At 48.3% G+C, this 23,915-nt stretch overlaps 1 protein-coding gene across 4 annotated transcripts; it reads right to left on the bottom strand.

The window, feature by feature from the left end:
- Nucleotides 1-675: 675 nt before the first annotated feature.
- Nucleotides 676-17,435, bottom strand: HMGCL (3-hydroxy-3-methylglutaryl-CoA lyase). Of its 4 annotated transcripts, XR_003794576.1 has the most exons (10): nt 17,291-17,365; nt 12,858-12,941; nt 10,932-11,039; nt 10,123-10,218; nt 8,263-8,411; nt 5,677-5,740; nt 4,037-4,225; nt 3,819-3,946; nt 2,573-2,698; nt 1,249-1,349 (listed from the first exon to the last, which is right to left on the bottom strand). XR_003794576.1 is itself a non-coding variant. In XM_029230157.1 (9 exons), exons 1-9 carry the CDS (start codon nt 17,348-17,350, stop codon nt 1,248-1,250), a joined length of 978 nt encoding a protein of 325 aa, XP_029085990.1. In that variant the 5' UTR covers nt 17,351-17,435; the 3' UTR covers nt 676-1,247. The 4 variants fall into 4 exon arrangements, 3 of the variants coding, with proteins under 3 accessions (XP_029085990.1, XP_029085992.1, XP_029085991.1); XM_029230157.1 differs by lacking the exon at nt 3,819-3,946 and having other exon boundaries at nt 676-1,349; nt 17,291-17,435; XM_029230159.1 differs by lacking the exons at nt 3,819-3,946; nt 17,291-17,365 and adding an exon at nt 14,649-14,667 and having other exon boundaries at nt 676-1,349.
- Nucleotides 17,436-23,915: the final 6,480 nt, after the last annotated feature.

Genomic DNA, 23,915 nt, shown 5'->3' with positions numbered 1-23,915 from the left:
ACGCAGCAACGAAGACTCGGCATAGATTAGATTAGATAGATAGACCCGGCGTAGATGGATTAAATAGATAAGATGGTTAGATTAGATAGATTTTTTTTTTTTTAAAAAATACCGCTAAGGGAGCCCTAAAACTAAAACAGGAATTACAGCGCCAATTGCGGTCAGCCTGGAACGGTTTGCACCCTGCCTACCATAATAGTACGTTAGAAAATGGTGTTCTGTTTTTGTTTAAAATAAAGGGAGGGCTAAGGAATGATGTGTATAAAGGCATGACAGACTGAATGATGAAACCCGAGCAAAGGAAGAAATGCACACGTGTGTCCCACAGCCTGAGTGCCCTGGGCCTGCCCGAGTCCAGCAAGGACGGCTGACAGGCAGGAGAGGCTGAGGTCCCGAGAGCTGAGTGCGCCCAGAGCTGCACCTGCCCAGGCCCAGAGGACCTTGTGCAACAGCCCAGGTCACAGAGCCACGAGCCTCAGAAACAACCTCTCCAGGGTGCTCTGGTCAGCGCTGTCATTACCATCGACCTTCCCAATTCTCAAGAAGGGAAACAGGGAGAAAATTCAGAGATTAATAAACTGAAGTCTGTGTTTTCCTCTTAGAGGAAATGTTGAAAAGATGCTTTATTCTCTCTCCCCTATGTACACACATCTGTACCACAGAACACTGGAATGGTTATGTCATTAAACCTTTAATTACATAAGCTGCTTTCAACAATCATGTACAAAGTGGAGATTTTCCAGAGGTGCTGGAGTTGGCAGGTGGCCACCACAGCTCAGCCCTCACCCCTTCACCAAATGCCCTCTGCCAGCTGAGGGAAAAATTCCTCCCTGCCCCTTTGCCCTACAAAGTCAGCGAGCGATGGCCCCAAGGATATGGCAGCATCAAGCTGTGTAGAGTGGCCAACTGGCAGGATTCACCCAGAGATGAGACTTGAGGATCAACCCAAGTCAGAGAATTGGGTTCCCAAGTGCCTTTAGGCATCCAACTCCTGGGCCTTTGGGTCCATGGTGAAGGGAGACCTCCAGCTGCCCAAGCCTCTTACTCATACTCAGGTCAGGCAGGGAGGGCCTGAGGCCAGGCAACTCCAGTCCACCTCCTTTCCGCCAGGAGAGATCTAGGTGCAGAGCTGGCAGTGAGGTGCCTACTCCTGTTGATTTCATTCCCATTTCCACATGCCCATCTGTGAGTCATCCACACGTGTCCTTATTCCCACACAGTCCCCAGGGCTTTGGGGGGCAAGGGGCTCACAGTTTACAGGTAGCCTGAGCCACTTTGGAGCTGGTTCTTCTGTTCAGGGCTTGACAGATAAAGGCCCCAGCTTCCAGGAGCTTCTGGAGGTTCACACCCTTTGAGAAACAAGTTAGAGGATGCAGTAAGTCACAACATGCCCTCAACACCCAGGGAAACTTCAGACTGGACAGAAAACTGTGTAAGGGTGAAGACAACCAGGCCCTTGTTCCTCTGACGACGGAATACCAGTTGCCTGTGAGGTGGTGTCCTCGTGGCATGTGGGGTTCTCCAACTCCAGAGTCTAGCACAGGCCTGGCCCACCGTGGTCAAACACTGAATACTGAAGTAAGGACCGTGAGGCAAAGAGAAACAGGAGTAAAAACACCAACTAAGGGCTTCCCTGGTGGCACAGTGGATAAAAATCTGCCTGCCAGTGCAGGGGACACAGGTTCGATCCCTGGTCTGGGAAGATCCCACATGCCGCGGAGCAACTAAGCCCGTGCGCCACAGCTACTGAGGCTGCGCTCTAGAGCCCGTGCTCCGCTACAAGAGAAGCCACCACAATGAGAAGCCCACGCACTGCAACGAAGAGTAGCCTCCGCTCTCCACAACTAGAGAAACCCTGCAACGTAACCCAACGCAGCCAAAAATAAATAAGTGAAAAATTAAAAAAAAAAAACAAACAAACCTAAAAGGGCCACACTGAAAACCTCTTGGTAACAATAGCTACTTCCTGATGCGTACTATCTGCTTAGCTCTGGGCCAAGCACTCCGCATTTTCTTATCCTCATAATGACTCTGTGAGATAGGTGCTGTTATTATTCCCATTTCCTAGGCCCAGAGCTGTGAAGTAATCTGTCAGGTCACACAGCCTGTGAGTGACAGGACTAGGTTTTAAACCCAGTTCTGTCTAATCCAAAAGCACAGATGCTACACTGCTTCCAACCCACACTGAGGGCCCTTACTGACTCCGGCAGAGCCCTGGGGGGCTAATTCTACTGCCCTCATTTTTCAGAGAACAAAACAAAGGTCCAGAGGAAACTGACTCGCTTCAGGTCATGGCTTTACCCTTTCAGGGCTCTTTCCCTACACCCCCATGCCCCCTCAGACTGAACCGTCAGACTCACACTGAGGGCCTGCCTCCTCGTGGCCTCCATCTGCCACGCTCTGTTATCCCAAAACATATGACAGAACGGCCCTAATCCCTTGGCACCCTTCTCTTAACTGCACCAGCACCACCACAAAAACCCTGAACAAACCCAGCAGCTTCTGTCCTCCGGCTTCAGGCAGAGCTCTGGTCAGTTCAGGGCTGCCGCCACCGGGAGGCAGGTGACATTACCGTGTGAACGCCCAAGCCGGCCAGCATGTAGACCAGGTCCTCGGTGGCCAAGTTTCCCGATGCTCCGTGTGCATAGGGACAGCCTCCAAGTCCCGCCACAGAAGAGTCCACGACACTCACTCCCATCTGCGAACAAGGATGGTGAAACATGGCTGTCACCGTGGGGACCAGAGCCCACAAAGCCGGTTCTTGCAAACCTACCATCTGCTGCCTGAAATTCTTTGGCTTATGATTCTGTCGACGTGAAAATCCCACTGAGAGAAACTGTTCCTCTTTTTAGTTCCTAAAACAGTGTGAGTCTTTTATGCTACACTGTTTCCTCTGCCAGGAATATCCACCCTCCTTCCTTTCATGGTCAACTCCTCACCTTCTCCTTCTCAGCCTAAAAGCCACCTCCTCAGAGGGGCCCTTCCCGATCACCGACCTAAACTAACCCTCTCCCACTGTTGAGGTTTCAGACCCCTGTTGCTTACTGTGTTCACTCACCCCCGCCCCCACTCCCTCACCCCACATCAAGCCTCTAGCCCCACAGGGGCCTATCCCATTTCTCTAGGTCAGTCGCCCCACTTTCCTAATATGACTGTTTCACTTTCTCCTCTCTCCTTAAACCTCAACTCTGAGAAAACAGACCCAGAAGGTAATAGAATCATCTGGCTTAAAGACATGAGCCTCAAGGAGGTAACATGAGAACTAGAAAGAGGGGGAAAAATAAGGTGGCCCCGGATTGCTCTAGCTAACCTGAAGACAACCGGCTAGACTCAGACTATCACTACAGCAAGGCAGCCTGTGGTCAGACACTCGGAAATTTCCGTCTAAGGGGCTGCTGGGCCATGGGACCTTCATTCTGGGCCAGCCCGCAAGAAGCAAGCCTCAAAAGAAACCCAATCTGAGGTCTTAGTCCAATCTTTGGGGAACAGCGTTAAAGGTTCTCCCTCTGAGTGACCTCTGCCTCCCTCCCTACTTCCTGCCCGCTCTTGCTACACACGGGCACACGCGCGTGCACTCACAGCCCTGTGTGCTAGGGCGGGGCCGGGGCACCTGAGTCCTCCCTGACCCCACCTTAGTCTTAACATGCAGTGCTGCCTGGTCACCTTTCCGCTTCCCTTTTTCAACTGCTTAACTTTTTCGTGTCCTTCAAGCCTCCCCTGGCGAATCCTCCCTGACCTCCCCAGCTGGGACTGGGGCCTTGCTGAGCCCCAGGCTTCCTCCCTGTGTGGCATCTGTCACAGTGCATTAGGATCATCACCTGATTCTCGACTGTCTCTCCTAACAGACAGATGCAGGCACTTTCAGGGCAGGGTCACGTGTTTGTGTCCCCCATGGCCAGCCGTGGCCTGGCACACAGGTGTGGGCCTTCAGCACAGTGAACGCTTGCTGAAAGAATAAATGAAACATAGCTGTCCTGCCACCATACCCTTCGGGAGGATGGACATGTGCCTCTACTCTGGGACATGCCCTGATTACCTGCAGGGCCATCAAGGTGTTGGCCAGGGCCTGGCCATAGGTGTCATGGCAGTGGACAGCCAGGGCAGCCACTGGCACCTCATGCATGACAGCGGACAGCATATCCTTCATGGTCCCAGGGGTGCCCACGCCAATGGTGTCTCCCAGAGAGATCTCATAGCAGCCCACTGAGTACATCTTCTTGGCAACCTGGGGAAACAAGCAGGCGCTGGGAGGACCCCAGATTCCTCAAGCCAGGGGTCCTTAGCCTACGCAGGACACCTCCACGTGTGAGACACTAAATTCCTATCAGACCACAGACTCCTTACAACTTTATGAGCGGGAATGACGATCCTCCTTCTACTTGTCAGGAGACTGGGACGTAAGGAGCAGAGCTGGCCACTGGGTGCGGGCCCTGGGGCCCCAACCCCTATGCTTTCCTCCCGTGCGTGCCTCAAACTCCATCCAGTCCTCCACTTAACCACCTTCACACACTGTGTCAGACCCAGGGACCAGAATCATTAGAATTGATTCCTTTCACGTAGCTCTATCCTTGGTAGGAAGATGTGTGAAATCATGGGTCTGGGGTGCTAGTTATATATTTTTAAGAGAAGTACATAACTATTAAAACTTTTAGAAGTGCATCTGTCAACCCCTAAAATCACTGCAAAACCAGAGCAGTATATGCCCCACCTGAGGAGACGCTGCTCCACACTGCTGTGCTGGAGAAGGGGGGGGAAGGCGGAGGTGGGGTCAGGGACGTGGTGATACTCAACGGTGGTCTGATGGATAAAGAAATCGGTGAGCCCCCTCCGCGGCTGCCCATGTGGACAGAATGACAAGGAGCCATGGCAGCCAGTGGGCGGCAGCGGGTGCAGCAGAAGCGGCAGGCTCGGGGGTGACGTGATGCTGAAGTAAAACCTCAGTTCCGCTGCTCACTAGCTATGGGACCTTGGCAACGGACCTAACTTTCCTGAGCTTCAGCTTCTGCTTCTGAAAAACAGTGACGAGCCTTTGCAGGATACAGGGAGGACTGGCGGCAACAGGAGGCTGAGATTCTGGACGACAGCAGCCACTCTCAATGAGCAGTTGCTACTGTTACCAATGCTCATTTCCGGGTGCTACCTGGTGTGTGGGAAGAGCAAGAGGGCTTTAGAGGTACGCAGGTGGGGGTTGAGACCTGGTTTCACCATTTGCAACCTGCATGGCAAGTTAGTCTGTTTCCTCAACTGTAAAATGGAATAACAATAACACCAAATTTGCTGGGTGCTTTTGTGGACAAGATGACATAAGTTCTTGGGCTGTTCAAGTTCATTTCCCGCCCTGTGTTATTCTAAGAGGATGTCAATGGTCTCTCCAGCCACTACAAGGAACCCCTCTGCAGAGGATTCTCACCTCACCTCACCTGTCCACTGACCAGACTGGAAACTGTGTCAGGGGCTTTCACCCCGGGGTAGAGGGCAGGGGCTTCGGAGACTCCATGCCAGGCTAGGAGGTGGCCCTCCAGGGGTGAGCACAGGGCTGTGCTCTCAGAGGGGCTTAATGAAGGAGCTGGGCAAAGAAATGAAATCCGTGACCCACCATGAAAGTGTGGCGAGAGCAACCTACGCACTCAGGGGCAGGCACGGGAGCCAACGCTCACGAAATCCCCCCACACACACCTCAGCTACTTTAGCCGGGGAGATCTTCCCTTCGTAGGGGCATCCGAGCACACAGGAGACGTACCTGTGGGAAAACAGGGAGGATTGGTGTCAGTGCCCCCGGGCTCTTTGGCCAGCAGAGCTGGGGCAGGGTGGCTGCTTGACACACATTCCTGGTTAGCCTGCACCCAAACCTGAAGCCAGGCGGGAGGCCAAGGGCCTGGCTAAGAGGCTAACTCAATGCCGGCGAGCGGGCGAAGGCAGTGCTGCTCAGTGCCAGGAGCGGGCAGTGCAGCGCCACAGCAGGGAGGGCAAGAAACTAACAGGCCTGTAGTTCAGGAAGCAGGCGACACACAGAGAGGCAGCCAGAGACCAACCAAGGGGGAGGAGAAGCTAAAGAGGGCACTATGGGCAGCCAGCGGAGCCGCACGGAGTGAGGCCACGCTTGGGAGAGGACTAAGGACGGGTGAAAGCAAAGCGGGAACGAAAAAGCTGGGCCAGCCGAGGGCCAAGGGACCGGCTGCTCCGACTGAGTGGCCAGAGGGTTCAAACACTCATTTATTCAACTGATATATACCGAGCTGCCCACAGTGTGCCAGGCACTGGGGAAGCGCAGTGAGCAAGACTGAAAAGATCCCCACCGCCACAGAGCTTAAGGTTTCAGGTAGGGAGACAGCGATAAAAGAGTGATCTAGGGCTTCCCTGGTGGCGCAGTGGTTGGGAGTTCGCCTGCCGATGCAGGGGACACGGGTTTGTGCCCCAGTCCAGGAAGATCCCACATGCCGCGGAGCGGCTGGGCCCGTGAGCCATGGCCGCTGAGCCTGCGCGTCCGGAGCCTGTGCTCCACAACGGGAGAGGCCGCAGCGGTGAGAGGCCCGCATACAGCAAGCAAACAAACAAACAAAAAGTCTAATAAGGGAAGGACATAATCTCAAAAAGTGACGTGCTATGAAGGAAAGACAAGGGAAGTGTGACAGGAGCAACCAGAGGAGGCCAACAACAGTAGGATGGCCCAGAAGACCTCTGTGAGGACGCGAAGCTGGAGCTGAGATGGGAGGAGAGCCGTGTTCCGGGCAGAGAGAAGAACCAGCGTAGAGTCCCTGAGACCGAAGAGTAGGTGTGTTCAAGACACAGAACAAAGGACAAAACAGCTGAGGTATGGGCAGCAAGGGGCAAAGAAGTACAACATGAGGTTGGAGAGGAGGCCACCAGCCTGATCGTGGGGTCTTGCGAGTTACGGTGAGGAGTCTGGATCTTGGGTGTAGCCAGCTTCTATGTCCACCCACCCCATTCAGACTGAGGCTCCATTAAAACCTTTTAGAGTCTTACAAAGTACTCTGCGTATTATGAGGCATAATAAATGTCTGCTGGATAAATACATTTCAGACTCAAACATCTCAGTGTATTTTTCCATCTTAATCCTTCTTCTTACTCTCCAATCACTGTTGAGCACAGAAAAGCTAAAGAAATACTGAGGAAAGAGCACAGGCTTGGGAGTCAGGAAGACCTGACATGCCCTTGCTTCCCCATCCATCTATCCGCCCGTCGGTTCCTGAGCACCTACTATGTGCTAGGCCCAGAGCTGGGAGAGGGAGTACAGCAGGGACTGAGGTGGGCTCTGCCCTCACGGAGAGCAGAGTCTAGTGGGCGATGGGAGGCAGAGGAGAATTTAACAAGCAGGTAAGTGCTTTGTTAGAGGATGTTCAGGGGACTCTGGGAGCCCAGAGGAGGGACACCAACTCCACCTAAGGGAAGAGAAAGCTTCGTGGAGAAACTGGCATCCATGAGAGGACCTGAAGATGAGCAGGAGTTAGCCCTGACAAGTAGGATGTAGGAGGAAGAGTGTCCTGAGTCTACAGAAAGCACGTGCAAAGGCCCAGAGGCAGGAGAGAACTGGGCCATGTGACAAATGGGAAGAAAGTCCAGCTGGCTGGACTGCGGTGTGCTGAGGAAGCAGGGCCAGAAGAGGGATGTGAGCTGCAGAGAGTGACAGGGGCTGAAGAACGCAGGGGCTTGTAAACCACGTTGAAAAGCCTGGAGTTGAGTCACTGACAGGGTTTAACCAGGGAGTGATGTGATCAGATGTGTACTCCTGAAACAGCGTTCTGGCTGCAGTTTGCTGTGTGACCTTACAGCAGACTCTTCATCCTTCCTGAGCCTCAGTTTTGTCTTCTGGAAGCGGGGACAGATGCCTCCTTGCTGGGCGAGTGTGGGGCTACAATTAGATAATACATGGACAACGCCTGTCACTACTGCTATTAAAGACGTGATGTCAGAGACGTCTTAGAGGCCGAGGGGATTCCTCAGGGATGTGTGAAGAGTTGGTGGTGGAGCCAGGATTAAACTGACCTCCACAAACCCTGTTTAGTGTCTGTCCTGCTAGATTCCTCTGGTGAACTGACCCAAAAACCAGGTTTGGAGAAAGCACTTGCCAGGATTTCTTCTGACCAAATTTACTCGGGAAAAGATGTCTGGGTGTGGAGCTTGGGCTGCCTGCACCCAGGATAAGGAGTCTGTGAGGCATGGTCACTGGAGTTAAAGCCTGGCCCTATTCCAGAATGGTACTGAGGAAATAAAGAGAGGCAGCACCAATGTGGTCAGACTCACCCCCGCACAGGGATACTGGCTGCCCGAGCTGCCTTCAAGATTTCGTCAAACCGCTGCACACTCTCATCTATGGAGCAGTTGATGTTCTTCTTGCTGAAGAGCTCGGAGGCAGCTCCAAAGACAGCCACTTCCTTGGCTCCGGCAGCAACCTGCCAACGGCCAGGTGAATTCCTTTCAGCATTTTTCTCTTCAAGGAATACCCACATAGAGTGGCAAAAACCTTTGTCTAATGGTGAATTTTATGATATATGAATATTATAAGTTGATTTGTGTCCTTCCCAAAGACATGTTGAAATCCTGACCCCCAGTACCTCAGAACATGACCTTGTTTGGCAATAGGGTCATTGTAGATGTAATAGCTAAGATGAAGTCATATTAGTCCCCCTTCCCTTATACGATTGCGCCCATGTGAAGACAGACACAGAGGAAAGGCCAGCGAGGGGGAAGCAGATACTGGAGTGACGCACCTAAAAGCGGAGGAACACTGAGGATTGCCAATCATCACCAGAAACTAGGAGAGAGGCGTGGAAAGATTCTCTCTCAGAGACCTCAGAGGAACCAACCTGGGCTTCCCTGGTGGCGCAGTGGTTAAGAATACACCTGCCAACGCAGGGGACACGGGTTCGAGCCCTGGTCCGGGAAGATCCCACATGCCGCAGAGCAACTAAGCCCGTGAGCCACAACTACTGAGCCTGCACTTTAGAGCCCCCGAGCCACAACTACTGAGCCCACACACCTAGAGCCCGTGAGCCAAAACTACTGAGCCCGCATGCCTAGAGCCCATGGTCTGCAACAAGAGAAGCCATCATAATGAGAAGCCTGCGCACCAGAACGGAGAGTAGCCCCTGCTCGCTGCAACTAGAGAAAGCCCACGCACAGCAACAAAGACCCAACGCAACCAAAAATAAATACATAAATAAATTTAAAAAAAAAAGAAGAAGGAACCAACCCTACTGACACCTTGATTTAGGACTTCTAGCCTCCAGAACTGTGAGAGAATACACTTCTATTGTTTTAAGCCACCTAGATTTTTCATATTTTATAACGGCAGCCCTAGGAAATTAATACAGTGAGTTATATCTCAATAAAAAAGAAGCCTTGGCCTTCCCCAAGGACCAACACTGCTGCTGCCGTCACCACCCTGGAAGTCACTCTTTTTTTTTTGCGGTACGCGGGCTTCTCACTGTTGTGGCCTCTCCCGTTGCAGAGCACAGGCTCCGGACGCGCAGGCTCAGCGGCCATGGCTCACGGGCCCAGCCGCTCCGCGGCATGTGGGATCGTCCCGGACCGGGGCACGAACCCGTGTCCCCTGCATCGGCAGGCAGACTCTCAACCACTGCGCCACCAGGGAAGCCCTGGAAGTCACTCTTAAAAGAAGCTTTTTGCCTAAATTCGGAATCAACATCTCCAATGACGTTCTCATGTAAAATTATAAGAAAGTTGACAGATACTAGCAACCACCTTTAACTCTTGTGGAGAGCTCGATCACCTTTTTTTAAAGAGGAGATGGGCAACAACAACAAGAGCTAACGTTTATTAAGCACTTATCTTCTACCAGGCTCTTACTAAGCAACTCATGTGCATCCTATCTTCTGAAATCCTCACAATGTTAGGTACCATCATTAACCTTATTTTATAGGCAGAACCTGAGGCTCAGAGAGGTTTAGCAGCTTGTCAAGATCAGAGAGCTGGGAGTGGCAGTGCCAGGACTGCCCCCAGGTCTGTCTGACGGTGCCCATCACTGCTGGAGACAAGTCATTCAGACAGACATCCTGGGACAGGGACTGAGCCCAGGGACAAGACAGAGGCCAATGCCATCAATCTCATTTCAGGGGCCCCCACCAAAAACAGATCTCTTACCGCTGCCTGGAAGCCTTTGAAATTTGGGGTCAGCACTGGGTAGCTGATGCCGGGAAATTTCTGGATGCCCTTCATGACTTCAGCGTGGTCAGCCATCTGAGAGCCAAAGGAGACACTGCCAAGTCACCACCAAGGGCAGGCAGAGTTCAGGTAGAGAAAAACGTTTTAGCACAAAATCTCTGTTCTCCAGGACCCTTGCAGAATGAGTCCTTTCGCAGAGCTGAGTCTCCCCAATGCTCTTACTATTTGTTTGACTGCTCATGAGCGAGAAGGCTCCTTGGCATGGGTGAGATCCCCAGTCTCTCCATACGGCTAACACTGTCAACTCTACATAAGGAGCAACAGCAGCAATGGTACTTGTAGCCATTTGCTGAGAATATGCTCCGAGCCCGGCACCGTGCTCAGTGCCATCTAACTCAGTTGGAACAGGATCTTTCTTCCCACTTGACTATCTCTGTGAAGCAGGAGTCGCCAGTCTTTCCCCTTCACAAACGCAGAAGCCACACCTCTAGACAGGCCTAGAGATTCTAGACTTCTTAGAGCCAGAAGAGACCTGAGAGGTCATCTTGAAGCTGGAGAGGGGAAGGCCTCACCAAGCTCACCACGCAAGTCGGGGCAGGGCCAAGACTGAATCCAAGCCACCTGCCTCCCGGGGCATGCTCTTTTGCTGCACATGCTACTATGAAGCACAGAGAGCTCTCAAAGCCAGAGACCTGGAAACCTACGTTCCTGACTTCTACTGACTTCCAGGGCAAGTGCAAAACTTTACATCCCTCTCATCTGAGACATGCCTGAGGGCTGGGGCTCACCTGGGGAACCCATTTGGGAGACACAAAGCTGGTGGCTTCTATAACAGGGAGTCCTGCTTCGGAAAGCATGTCTATCAGTTTGATTTTCATTGGAGTAGGTATAATATTCTGTAATGCAGAGAAAAACCAGAAGAGACAGGTTGGCAAAGTCAGTAATAAAATGGTCTCAGAATGCAGCCTGTTAGTTCAAAGCTTTTACTACAGCAAGCACTTCACTATCTCAACTTTCAAACACTAGCATGAATTCACATGTAATCCTGGCCAACAGGTGCAGAACAAGGCTTGTCTTCGAATTCTACAGATAGCATTTTGCAGTGGAAGCAGTTTCTCACTTGAAAATGAGTTAATACTGACATGGAGACAATATTTTCCTGTCATATAGGCTTTTAAATTAAATTTTTGTTGCTTTATGACCCCATCATAAACAAAGTGCCATGGCCTGAAAGGGCAGAGATGACTAACCTTCTGGGTCCTATGAGATGTGGCCTCCAAAGGGTCACACCCTCCCCCTTCTGTCTCTCAGCTGGCACAGGATCTCATCCTCACATGATCAGCCTACTGCTTCTCTGTCCCTCACCATGTCTAGCTGCTCACCAGACTCTGTGGACTCCTATATCCAAATCTACCATCATTATCCCATGTATGTTACGGCATGGTCACAGTCACTCTACCAATTCCTCCCACACAGGAATCCTTCTAAAACACAGTCTCCATTATCTCACTCTCCTGCTCAAAAGCCTTCCATGGCTCCCTAGTACTTACAGGATTTAGGTCAAAAATCCTAAAAACTCCAAGTCCTTCTCGCCAGGCCCTTCCACCCCCAATTTCTCTCCCACTGCTTTAATTTAATCTATTCCACAAGTAATTTTTGAGAGCCTTCTATGTTCCAAGGATTGTGCTAGGAGCTACAGATACAGCAGTGAGCAGAACAGACATGATCCTGTCCTCAGAGAGCTTACAGCTTATTGTTTCCAACCAACAGTCACTATTAAAGGTAGGCTGATCATGCTTTAAAAAAAATTTTTTTAAAGAGGTTTTCTTATTGAAAAAATAATACATGATTATTTCAGAAAAACATGCCAAAAACAAAAGAAAACCACCCTTAAAACCTCCCAGAGATAACACTCTTAATACCCTGACAGGTAACTTTCTAGATCTGTGCAGTCCAGTACATTAGACATGAGCCATACGTGGTTATTTAAATTTTAATTAATTAAAATTACATTAAAAAATTCAATTCCCAGCCACACTAGTCACATTTCAAGTGCCCAACAGCCACAAGTGTCTAGTGGCTACTGTACGGGACAGCTCAAGCCTAGGACACTTCTGTCTTCACAGGAAGTTCTACTGGACAGCATTGTTCTATGATCCTTTTCTAGGCAGATGCTCCCACACATACATAAACTTTTTTGTTTCTTACACACGAAGTATAAGATTAAATATATATATATAGACACTATCTTATAATCTGATTACACCTTAATATACTCCTATATTATTAACGGCTTCACAATATTCCATTTTATGAAGTCATTAATGTATTTGAGTTATCTTTCCTCCTACTGAACATTTAGGTTGTTTCCAGCTGTTCTGCTGTTACAACAGGGTTTTAAGGAACATCTGCAAGGCTAAATCTTTGCATGTGACTTTCATGACTTCCTTTGGACAAATCCCCTTATGTGCAATTGCTGGATCAAAGGCACGCCCTCACCTTCCCTCTGCACTCCTGCAGCACTCACCGTCCACCCCCCCCCCACACACCCACAGGGCCTTAAGGTGGACCCAGGGTCACAACACTTGTGGCTGAACTGTCACAGGTGCCTGCCTGGCCTCCCCGACCCAGCTCTAAGTTGGGTATAGTTCTGTACCCAACACATGGAACTCTCGAAGCCTGCAAAAACTTTTTTGGTTGATTTCCATCCTTACCTTTTCATTTTGTAGTCCGTCTCTGGGACCAACTTCCACAATTTTCACTTGCTTTGGGAAAGTACCCACAGATGAGGTGCTAACCTTGGGTTTAAAAGAGGAAACAAAAAGTAACAGGAGGAAATTGTCACAATTCTCCAGGGGGGCAAATCTGAAAGAATATATCCATCTTCACTGATACTGAGACAAGAAGCAATATTTCTCACCCTTTAATTCACATTTGCTCTGTTTTAGAATCAAGAACAACAAAAAAAATTCACTTAGAAACAGGAATAGAATAAGACAGCAGTCCCCAACCTTGTTGGCACCAGGGACTGGTTTCGTGGAAGACAATTTTTCCACGGACTGTGTGTGGGGGGGAGGGGATGGTTTCGGGACGATTCAAGCACATTACATTTATTGCGCGCTTTATTTCTATTATTACATTGTAATATATACTGAAATAATTATGCAACTCATCATAATGCAGAATCAGTGGGATCCCTGAGCTTGTTATCCTGCAACTAGATGGTCCCATCTGGGGGCGATGGGAGACAGTGACACTTGAAGTGTGTGGCTTATGTCCAGTCTACTCCATAAGATGCAGTTTGTCACTTGCCACTCACTGATAGGGTTTTGATATGAGTCTGCAAGCAACTGATTTATTATGGTCTCTGCGCAGTCAAACCTCTCTGCTAATGATAATCTGTATTTGCAGCTGCTCCCCAGTGCTAGCATCACCGCCTCAGCTCCACATCAGATCATCAGGCATTAGATTCTCACAAGGAGCGAGCAACCTAGATCCCTCGCATGTGCAGTTCACAGTAGAGCTCCGCTCCTGTAAGAATCTAATGCTGCCGCTGATCTGACAGGAGGCGGAGCTCAGGCGGTAATGGGAGTGATTCGGAGCGGCAGATGAAGCTTCGCTCACTTGCCCACCGCTCACCTCCTGCTGTGCGGCCTGGTTCCTAACAGGCCACAGACCGATGCTGGTCCATGGCCCGAGGGTTGGGGACCTCTGGAGTAAGTGATTCATGCTCCCAGTACAGGGCCATTTCCAACTCTCCTTTAGTCCAGACCCATTTCCAACCACCTGACAGTTGAGCATTTAGGTTTTTACTTTTTTAAATTATTTTTTTTAAATATTTAGTTGGTTGCACTGGGTCTTAGTTGTGGCTCACCAGCTCCTTAGTTACGGCATATGGGCTCCTTAGTTGCGGCATGCATGTGGGATCTAGTTCCCTGACCAAGGATCGAACCCGGGCCACCTTGCATTGGGAGCATGGCGTCTATAACCACTGCACCACCAGGGAAGTCCCTAGGTTTTTTTTCAAACAAACCCATTTGCGCTCTCAAACACAGATGTCCCTAAACAGAACTTTAATTACTCCTAAAGCCCAGTCCGACTTGAGTCTTCCTATCTCAGTAAGAAGCATCACATACACCCTGTTGCCTAAGCCAGAAACCTGACTCATTCCTTCCCCACTCACCATAGCCTATAAGATTCTTATCATCTGACTCCTGCCAATCTCCGAGAACTCATTACTGGTTCCTACTGTTCTGCACTCACCCCTCAGATGGGTCACTATACTCCAGACCCACCAGCCTTTCTCCCATAGCAGGGCCTCAGGGCTTACAGTTCCTCTGCCCAGGATGCTCCTCACCTGGCCCTTCCCACATCTGGCTCCCTCTCATCTTTCAGTCATAGATAGGCCCCTCTGACTACCCTTTGTAAAGCTGCCAATCCCCTCACCCTCATTATTTTCTATTTCAGGACTATAATTACTTCCTTGAGAGCACTGCAAATAATACCTGCTCAATGATTCCTCCAGTAGAATGTATGCTCTATGAGCGACTTTGTCGTAACCTCCACTTCCTCTCACGTTTGACACTGTGCTTGGCACAAAGGAGGCACTCATTAAATAGTTATTAAAACAACAAATAAATGCATGAAGGGCATACCTGCCCCAGAGGAGGGCAATTACTGAGTGTGGTGAGAAGCAGTCTTGGACTTTGTGGGGTTGTGGGGATGGACGGGGCTCTGTTCTCTTATAATCATAGGCTGGGTGATGACAAGGAGAGTGAGTCTGAGAGGAGATAAAACCTTCAGCAGTTGAAGACATTAAAAAAATGCCCCGAGTCTCCTCTGTGTAAAGTCTGTCCTATATAAAGTCCTCTATAGGAAATCTCCCCCTCCCCACCACCACCAAGTAATACAAGGCTTTTTTGCCCTCTTTCCTCTATTCTTCTTAGTACTACTCAATACTGTTTAAATTAATTACATTTTACCAGATTCGCTCTGGATAAACATATTGCAATGGGGCAAGGGGAGAGGTGTACTGGGAATCTGACAAGGATCCCAAATTCCTGAAACCCTTAAGGAAGGAAATATTCCCAGCTATGAATCAGCTGGAACTTAAACAACTCACCTGAATTGGCTTTGGTTTTAGCCAGTAAAGCTTCCTAGAGACTAAGGTGATGAGCCACTGAATTTCAGGGTGTCAATAGGCTAGGTTGGAAGGTCCCTGCAAGCTGAATATCCCTCCAAAAGGTATGTTCAGCCTCTGCTGGTACATTACCCTAAAAGGATCGCACTGGAATGTAAGCTCCATGAGGCAGGGACTTTGTTTTATTCATTGTTATGTTTCCAAGGCCTTGCTACCTAATATGGGCTCAATAAATAACCAGTGAATGTTGTTGAAAGAATGTAAAACCTGTTTCCAAGTTCCTTTTGTGAGAACAGAATAAACTCAATTCTACTTCCTTCCCCATAACAACTCTTCATACTAACAACAAAACAAGCATTTACTATTATTGAAGCATTTACTATTTGCCAGGCACTTAAAAGAGCCTTTTACATATTAACCCATACTATCCTCTCAACAACCTTATTAGGTAGGAACTATTATAATCCCCATTTTACTGTGAGAAATCTGAAGTCCAAGGAGATTAAGTAATTTTCCCAAGGTCACATGGTTAGCTAGTCACTGAGCTCATATCTGAACCAAGCAGTGTGGATCTAGAGCCTATGCTCTTAACCCCTAGGCCATGTTGCCTCTGCCACCCTTCGGTCCCCCCCCCCCCGTCTTCTCTCGCCTTGGTTAAACACCCAATTCATTCCCTCTGTAAAGTTCTGCATAGAAATAATCCCCTCTAACCACACAAATCCTGGGCCACAGCCTCCTGAGCTATGGTACCTTTATCAACAGCTAAAACTGACTAAAGCCCAGTGCTAACTTCCAGACATCAGCACCTCATTTAGTCCCTACATGACAGGAACTATCACTATTCCAATTCCATAGAGGAGGAAACAGCCTCAGAAAACCCCAAATCACACAGGTAGGAAGTGAGGAAGTTTGGATTTAACCGTCTGGTTCTGACATCAAGTCCGTGCAAGTTACCCCATGGAGGAAGGGACTACTACCAGCATTTCATTACACCAGGAATTTTTTCAAATCACATTTGCATCCACCATCTCATTTAATTTTCTTAACTTTTCAAGCTGGACTTAACTGGATTTATTTGCGATGAGCAATCGGTGGGGGAAGGTGGTCTAGTAGACACTGAAGTGGTTTTCTGAGAGGGGCCCCTACTGCCAAGGCAGTGTAATTTTTACCAGTTTAAACTCCTCCTAAACTCTAAGGCAACAACTGAGCAATCACTTACTAAGAGCTAGAACAATGTTAAATGCTTTACTTACGTTTTCCTTAATCTCCAAACCAACCCTGAGGTAATGCTTTCTCACGTCATAGATCAAGAAAACCAGGGTTTAGAGACCTGTCACTCAACGGCAAAAGTGGCTTCAGAACCACTGGGACATCTCAGCTCGAGCTTTACCCAACACAATGTATTCAACCCTTTATACAATTAGGTTCTCCTACACTTTCCTTCCACTCACTGAGCATGGGCGAGAGATGGAAACACCAGGATCAAACTGGCCCAAAGTACAATTCCAAGGGAATCACAACTGGCCACACGCGATCTAAGTCCTGCTCAGCACGCTGGGATAGCTCGCCAAGCGTCCCCAAATGCAACAAGAGCTGGAAATGGAGACGGACGGAGGGGGATGACCTGGGTTTCTCCACTCGAACTGGCAGGGTAATCATGATTTTTTTAATGAGGGACTTGGGGAAGTCTGAAGCTCAGTTACAGGGAGACACATGCCAGGGTCACCAGAAAGAGCCTTGGCCAGGGAATGAGGACGCCTGGGATGGCGACCCAGGTCTCCACAACCCGGGCGAGTCGCTCCCCATCTCTGGGCCTCAGTTTCCCCATGCCCCTCAAGGGATTTGGACGAGTCAGAGAGGGTCCAAGATTCCAAAGCCCTCCCAACCCTCCTGGCCTGATGAGCTGTCCGGCTTCTCCTCTCAGAGAGCAGCCGCTATGGGCCAAGCCCCCGACCCTGACCATCACGGTGCCTTCAGGACCGCCCCTGGGCGGGCCGGGGCACTTACAGCCCGGAGGGACGCCGAGCCCACCAGTCTCCACAGGAGCGCCTTCTTCACTGTCGCCATCTTCACCCAGCTTCCCCGGCGGCAACCCAGCGGAGCCCCACGTGACCACGACAGCCAGGTGGGCGGGGCCCCGCCTGTGGGGCGGGGCCTCTGGAGCGCCGTGGTGACGCCCTACGCTGGCTCCGTGCCCAGTCTGTCTACGTTTTTATTTCTTCTGGGCAGTGCTTCCCTAGCCGTTGTTTATGCGCGCCCTTTGTGTGCCAGACGAAATGAGGCGCTAGGACTATAAAGATGAACAAAAATTAACCAAAGTCTCTGACTTAATGGGTTTGTAGTCTGGGAGATGTGGGAAGACAGATATTAACAGTCACACGAATAGTTGTAGAATTACCTTCCGCATTAATAAGATGAAGCATTACTATTCGCCACGCACTGTTCTGAGTTATTTGCATGTATTAACTCATTCATCACGATCTTCAGGACTTAAATGCAGGCAGTCGACTCCAGAGAGAGAAGCATCCTTTGATTGAAGAATGAGTAAAATTTACCCAGGTAAAGAGGATACAAGAAAAACTTTCCCGACAGAGCATAGCATATGCAGAGGACCCGAGGCAAAGAAATTGAATGCCCAGAGCAGTGTTTTTCAAAATGTGTGTTGTACCTCATTGGTAATAATATCAATTTAGTGGGTACTTTTTCAAAGAAATAGAATAGAAAATATCAGAGTACATTGTAAGTAGTAAAGCTAAGTACTGTACTGCTTTACAAAACTTTTGTTTGTTAATGCATAACAAACTAGGTTGCACTATAAAATAAAATTCTTTCTGTAAGCTGCAATTAGAAATGTTTGAAAACATTGTTTTAGAGAGATGAAAAGAAGGCCACAATGACTGGAGAGCCGGCAGGGAGTTAGAAGGAGTCTTCTTACTAAGATGGGAGAGATTGACAGGGACTGTACCATAGGGCTTTGGAGAACACGTTAATAACAGCTATCCTAATAGCAATGCTTTTGAAGGATTTTAAGCAGGAAGATACGATCAAATTTGCATTTTGTAAGTAGTTACTGGGTGGGTGGATATCCAACTAGTAAGTGCACAGACTGGCATTCTCAGGAGAGGCAGAGAAGGCACTATCCCTGTTTTCAAGGGACTCAGATTTTAGCTAGGGAGAGAACAAGACATGATAAGTGTTTTGTTATGCTTCCACAGCACCAAAAATTTTCTCCATCATAACAGAGCACTACTGACAGAATCCTCAAGCCTGCAGCTAGAGGGCTGAACTTGACCCCGAAATACTAGCATGACATTTAAAAATAAATATGACATTTGAGACTTGTACACTGAAAAGTACAAACCATTGCTGAAATTAAAGAAGACATAAGTAAATGAAAAGATATCCATGTTCATGAATTGGAAGATTTAATATTGTTAGGATGTTAATACTACCCAAAAGTGATCCACAGTTTCACTGCAATCCTTATTTAAATCCCAGTGATGGTTTTGGCAGAAGTAGAAAAAAAAAAATCCTACATTTCATAAGGAATCTCAAGGACCTTGAAGAGCCAACATGTTCTTTAAAAAAAGAACCAAGTTGGGGCTTCCCTGGTGGCGCAGTGGTTGAGAGTCCGCCTGCCGATGCAGGGGACACGGGTTTGTGCCCCGATCCGGGAAGATCCCACATGACGCGGAGCAGCTAGGCCCGTGAGCCATGGCCGCTGAGCCTGCGCGTCCGGAGCCTGTGCTCTGCAACGGGAGAGGCCACAACAGTGAGAGGCCCGCGTACCGAAAAAAAAAAAAAAATCCAGAAATTAGCCCTTGCATATATGATCAAATAATTTTCAATAAGAATGCCAAGACCATTCAATGGGGAAAGAACAGTCTTTTCAACAAATGGTGCTGGGAAAATTGGATATCCACATGCAAAAGAATGAAGTTGGATCCTTACCTGATGCCACATACAAAAATTAACTCAAAATGGATCAAAGACTTTAACTGGTTGTTCACTGTGGTGCCCACAATACCAGGTACATGGCTGGCACTAAGTAAATATTTACTGTAAGAGTAATACTAGCAAATGTATGAGAGTCGGCCTAGGGTCACCTGCAGTTGGAATCTTATTTTAATTCAAAATGTGAGAAAAAGAACAACTGGAAAACTCCAAGTAAGTAGAATGAAGGCCAAAATAAAAGGTAGAAAATTAAATGATATAGGGAAATGAGTTACAATTGAGAGGGAATCATCCAATTAAAAAAAAAAGAAAACTGGCTTTTTGAGACTAATAAAATTGACAACATTGTATAAGCACATTGATCGCACACAAAAAAGCCATGAATAAAACAAGAGGACAGAATTAAAGACACTGCACTGTTTAATATACAAATTTATGGACAATAAATCTGAAAACTTCGTTGAAATGAATTTCCTGGAATATTGTAACTTTAAAAAGTGGTTTGAAAATAAAAGAATCTCCCCACATCCACTAGGATGGCTATAGTCAAAAAGACAGAAAATAAGTGTTGGTGAGGGTGTGGAGAAATTGGAATCTTTATACATGACTATATAAATGGTGACTATAAATGGTGCATCTGCTGTGGAAAACAGTTCGGTGATTCCTCAAAAAGCTAAACTTAAAATTACCATACGATCCAGCAATTCCACTCCTAGGTATATACCCAAGAAAGCTGAAAAGGAGGAACTCAAAGAAATAACTTATTCATCAATGTTCATAGCAGCATTTCTCATATCCCAAAGGTGTAAACATTTCAGGTGTTCATCAGCTTGTGAATGGATAAACAAGATGTGATATATATGTACGATGGAATATTAGCCTTCAAAAATCCATTTGACCCAGTAATCCCACTCTATATACTCAAGAGAAATAAAAACATATGTCCACAAAAAACTTGTACACGGATGTTCATAGCAGCCTATTCCTAATTAGCTGGAAAGTGTAAGCAACCCAAATGTCCATTAAGTGATGAATAAGTAAATAAAATGTGGTGGTGTGCCCATACAATGGAATATTATTCAGCCATAAAAAGAAATAAAGTACCGATATGTGTTACGACATGCATCGACCTTGAAAAAATTATACTAACTGAAAGAAGGCAGACACAAAAGACCACATATTGTATGCCTCCACTTGTGTAAGGTACCTAGAACGGGCAAATTCACAGAGATAGGAAGTAGATTCGTGGTTAGCTAGGGCTGGGAGGGTGTTGAGGGGAGATGAGAGTGACTGCTAAAAGGTACGGGGTTTCTTTTTGGGATGATAAAAATATTCTAAAATGGATTGTGTCAATGATTGACAACACTGTGAATATACTAAAAGCCACTGAATTGTACATTTTAAATGAGCGAATTGTATAATGTGAATTATATCTCAATAAAGCTGTTTTTTACATGGCAAAAACATAATTAATAAATAAATTGAGGGAAAGTCCCTGAGATGACTGATGGTAGAGTCCATTGGGCCTCAGAGGCCCAGTCCCACCTTTCCACCTGCTTGAGGTTGACCGTCTGGGTCTATGGCCCAAGAAAGTCCCCCCACGTGCGGTGTCTTGGGCCTGGAAAAGGTCTCCTCAGCTGCACCACATGTCCCCTGGTGGTCACTGTGGCAGGATTGCCTACCTTCAGAAAATTCTCAGCCCATTAGCAGACTATGGGAGTCACTTTTATCAGTTTTCTAAGATAAGCACAGTGAAAAAATCCTTTGATGGCAGATGGGAGGACACGGACTCCCAAAGTCCCTGGTTGAAAAGTCCAGACATGCCTTGGGCCACAATTTTGTAAGGGGTTCAATCCACTCTTCACTGCAAACTATCCAGTCCTGGCCTGGTAATCCCAGCACTGAATTATTTGAGACATTTGAATCGAAGGCAAACCCAAGGAGTTCAACTTACTTCTCTCCACTGAGATAAATCCTCCATAGTAGACTTACTAAGGATATTTGATATAATCTGGAAAGCTTAAGAGTTGGGGACACACCTTGAGCCTCCATTTTGTAAGGGGGTCCATCCACGTGGTTGCACAGCAAACCATCCTGGCCTGTGACCCTCCACTGAGCTATTCCACTGAAAGAAACAACACACCTCAGATCTCGATTTTGTGAGAAGTCAGATCTACTAATCTCCATTGTAACCATTCTGGAATCTGGAATCCTGTCCTACAGTGTGGATTTACTCCAGACTTTAAGATGCAATCTAGAAGTCTTAGAGTTGGAGACATATTCAGGGACTTGAGTTTGTAAGGAGTTGGATCTCCCTGTCTCCAATGGAACTATCCTGGAATCAAGCCCAACAGCGCGGATTTACTCAACACGTTGCATGCAGTCCTGAAGAGAGTTGGGACCATTCTTTGGGATGAAATTTATAAGGATTTGGATCTACTCTTCTCATTAGAATCATCCTGGAATCAAGCCCCGAAGCATTCCAGACGTTCAGTATCTACTGGAAAATTTACGAGTTGAGGACACACCTGGGGCCGTGATTTTGCCAGGAGTTGGATCTATTTGAGGATCCACCCAACAGGATTTACTGGGAAACTTCCATACAATCAGGGAGACTGGGGTGCCAAAGCGTCCAAAAGGTCTGAGATGCTGCCTGGAGCCATCTTGTTGCCCCGCCATCTCCTTCCGGTGGGAAATGGCGGTTGGAAACTTAGAGAAGTTGGAACTTCAGCTGTTGAGTCTCTCGCACGACTTTTGCTAATTTTGTTTTAGGTATTTTATATCTTTTGTTAAAGTAAATGGAATTGTTTCATCGTTTTCTAGTTTCTGGACTGTAGGTATGCAATTGCTTTTTATTGATGGATCCAAAAACCTGCTAACGTATCTTATTAATTCTAATAACTTTTTTTTGGCTATGCCCTGAGGCTTGCTGGATCTCAGTTCCCCGACCAGGGATTGAGCCAGGCCCCGGCAGCGAAAGCCCCGAGTCCTAACAACTAGACCACCAGGGAATTCCCCTAATTCTAATACTTTATTTGTATATATTCTTTGAAGTTTTCTATGTGAATAATCCCATCATCCAAGAACAATGACTGCGTGGTTTCATCCTTTCTGATTCTTACGCCCCTGATTTTTTTCCTTGTTTTACTGCATTGATTAGGACCTCCCAAACAACATTGAATAGTAACAGTGATGCTTGGCGCCCCATCTCGCTTCCGGTTGGAAGAGCTTTTTTCTAAACATCATGTCTTTAAGTATTATGTTTGCGGTAGATTGCTAGTGTTACCAAAAGCAAGTCGTGTGCCCGATGCACAGTGAGGCCAAACAATACCTAAACATCAGCGTTTGGAACAGAGAAAGGTTTATTGCAGGGCCACCCAAGGAGACGGCTGGCTCATGCCTTAAAAACCCTGAACTCCCTGAAAGCTTTCAGCAAAGCCCTTTTATGGGAAAGGTGAGGGAGGGGCGTGGTTAGCTGTTGCAAACTTCTGGGGTCAGATCCTTTGTTCTTGAGGTCAGGTCACGATGTTCCTATAAACCTCCACTAAAACAAACGTTAGCAAATACCAATCAGAAACTTGAACGGAGAGACCGAAGCTGGTGAAGCTGTCACCTTAATGGCAGTGTCCTTATACTTCGGTTGCTGAGGCCTCCATGGACTGCGACCCATGGAGACTGCTGCCACCATTAGGTCAAGGGCTGGGCCCAGCCAGTGGGCCGCGTGGCAAGGGCTCTGGAGTTCTGCAGGACACAGACCTCAGCCAGCCCCCCGGGCCTCCCAGCTCACCCGCCAGCCTGAGGCCGGGAGGGAGAAGGCCGATCCTCCTCTCGCTGCGCTCTCTCCCGTGATCACTGCCAGGCTGACCGTTGGCGGAGCAGAATCTCCAACTGCTGCACAACAACGGTCTCGCGCTAATGGTCGTGCGCCAGTGGGCGCTTGCCAACAGTTACGCCCCCGTCCGCCCCCATTACAGTGGCAGATACACCTGCAGGTCAGGCTCTCGAGGCCGACTGGGCACAGGCCTGTGCTGCCTCCTCGCCTTCTCCCCGGCCGCCTGCTTCACCCTCCTGTTGTAGCCATCCCTGCGGGGAGCTGAGCAGGAGTCACGGATGGCCAGGCCAGGCTGGGGGCAGTGGCGGTGCGCGGGGCAGTGCATGACAGGGCGAGCTGGCTCCGTCGGATGTGGTGCACGAAGCTGTGGCTCCTGTCCAGCCCCCCGCCAGGCTTGCAGCAAAGCCCCAGCCTGGGACGCGGCACTGCTTCCTTCTGGAGTCACGGTGCCCGGAGCTGCTGCTGCCTCAACAGCCCCAATGGCCACCCTTCTGCCCCATATTCTTTTCCATTATGGTTTATTACAGGATACTGATATAGTTCCCTGTGCTATACAGTAGGACCTTGTTGTTTATCCATTCTATGTATAATAGTTTGCATCTGCTAATCCCAAACTCCCAGCCCATCCCTCCCCACCCTCCCTCCCTCTTGGCAACCACAAGTCTGTTCTATATGTCTGTGAGTCTGTTTCTGTTTTGTAGATAAGTTCGTGTCATATTTTAGATTCTACATATAAGTGATGTCATATGGTATTTGTCTTTCTCTGTCTGACTCACTTCACTTAGTATGATAATCTCTAGGTCCATCCATGTTGCCACAAATGGCATGATTTCATTCTTTTTACGG

This window comes from Monodon monoceros, unplaced genomic scaffold (assembly GCF_005190385.1).
Source record: "Monodon monoceros isolate NGI ecotype Baffin Bay Population unplaced genomic scaffold, NGI_Narwhal_1 Super_Scaffold_18, whole genome shotgun sequence".
In the NCBI taxonomy this organism is placed as follows: domain Eukaryota; kingdom Metazoa; phylum Chordata; class Mammalia; order Artiodactyla; family Monodontidae; genus Monodon; species Monodon monoceros.
This window is presented reverse-complemented; position numbering and strand designations above follow the sequence as displayed.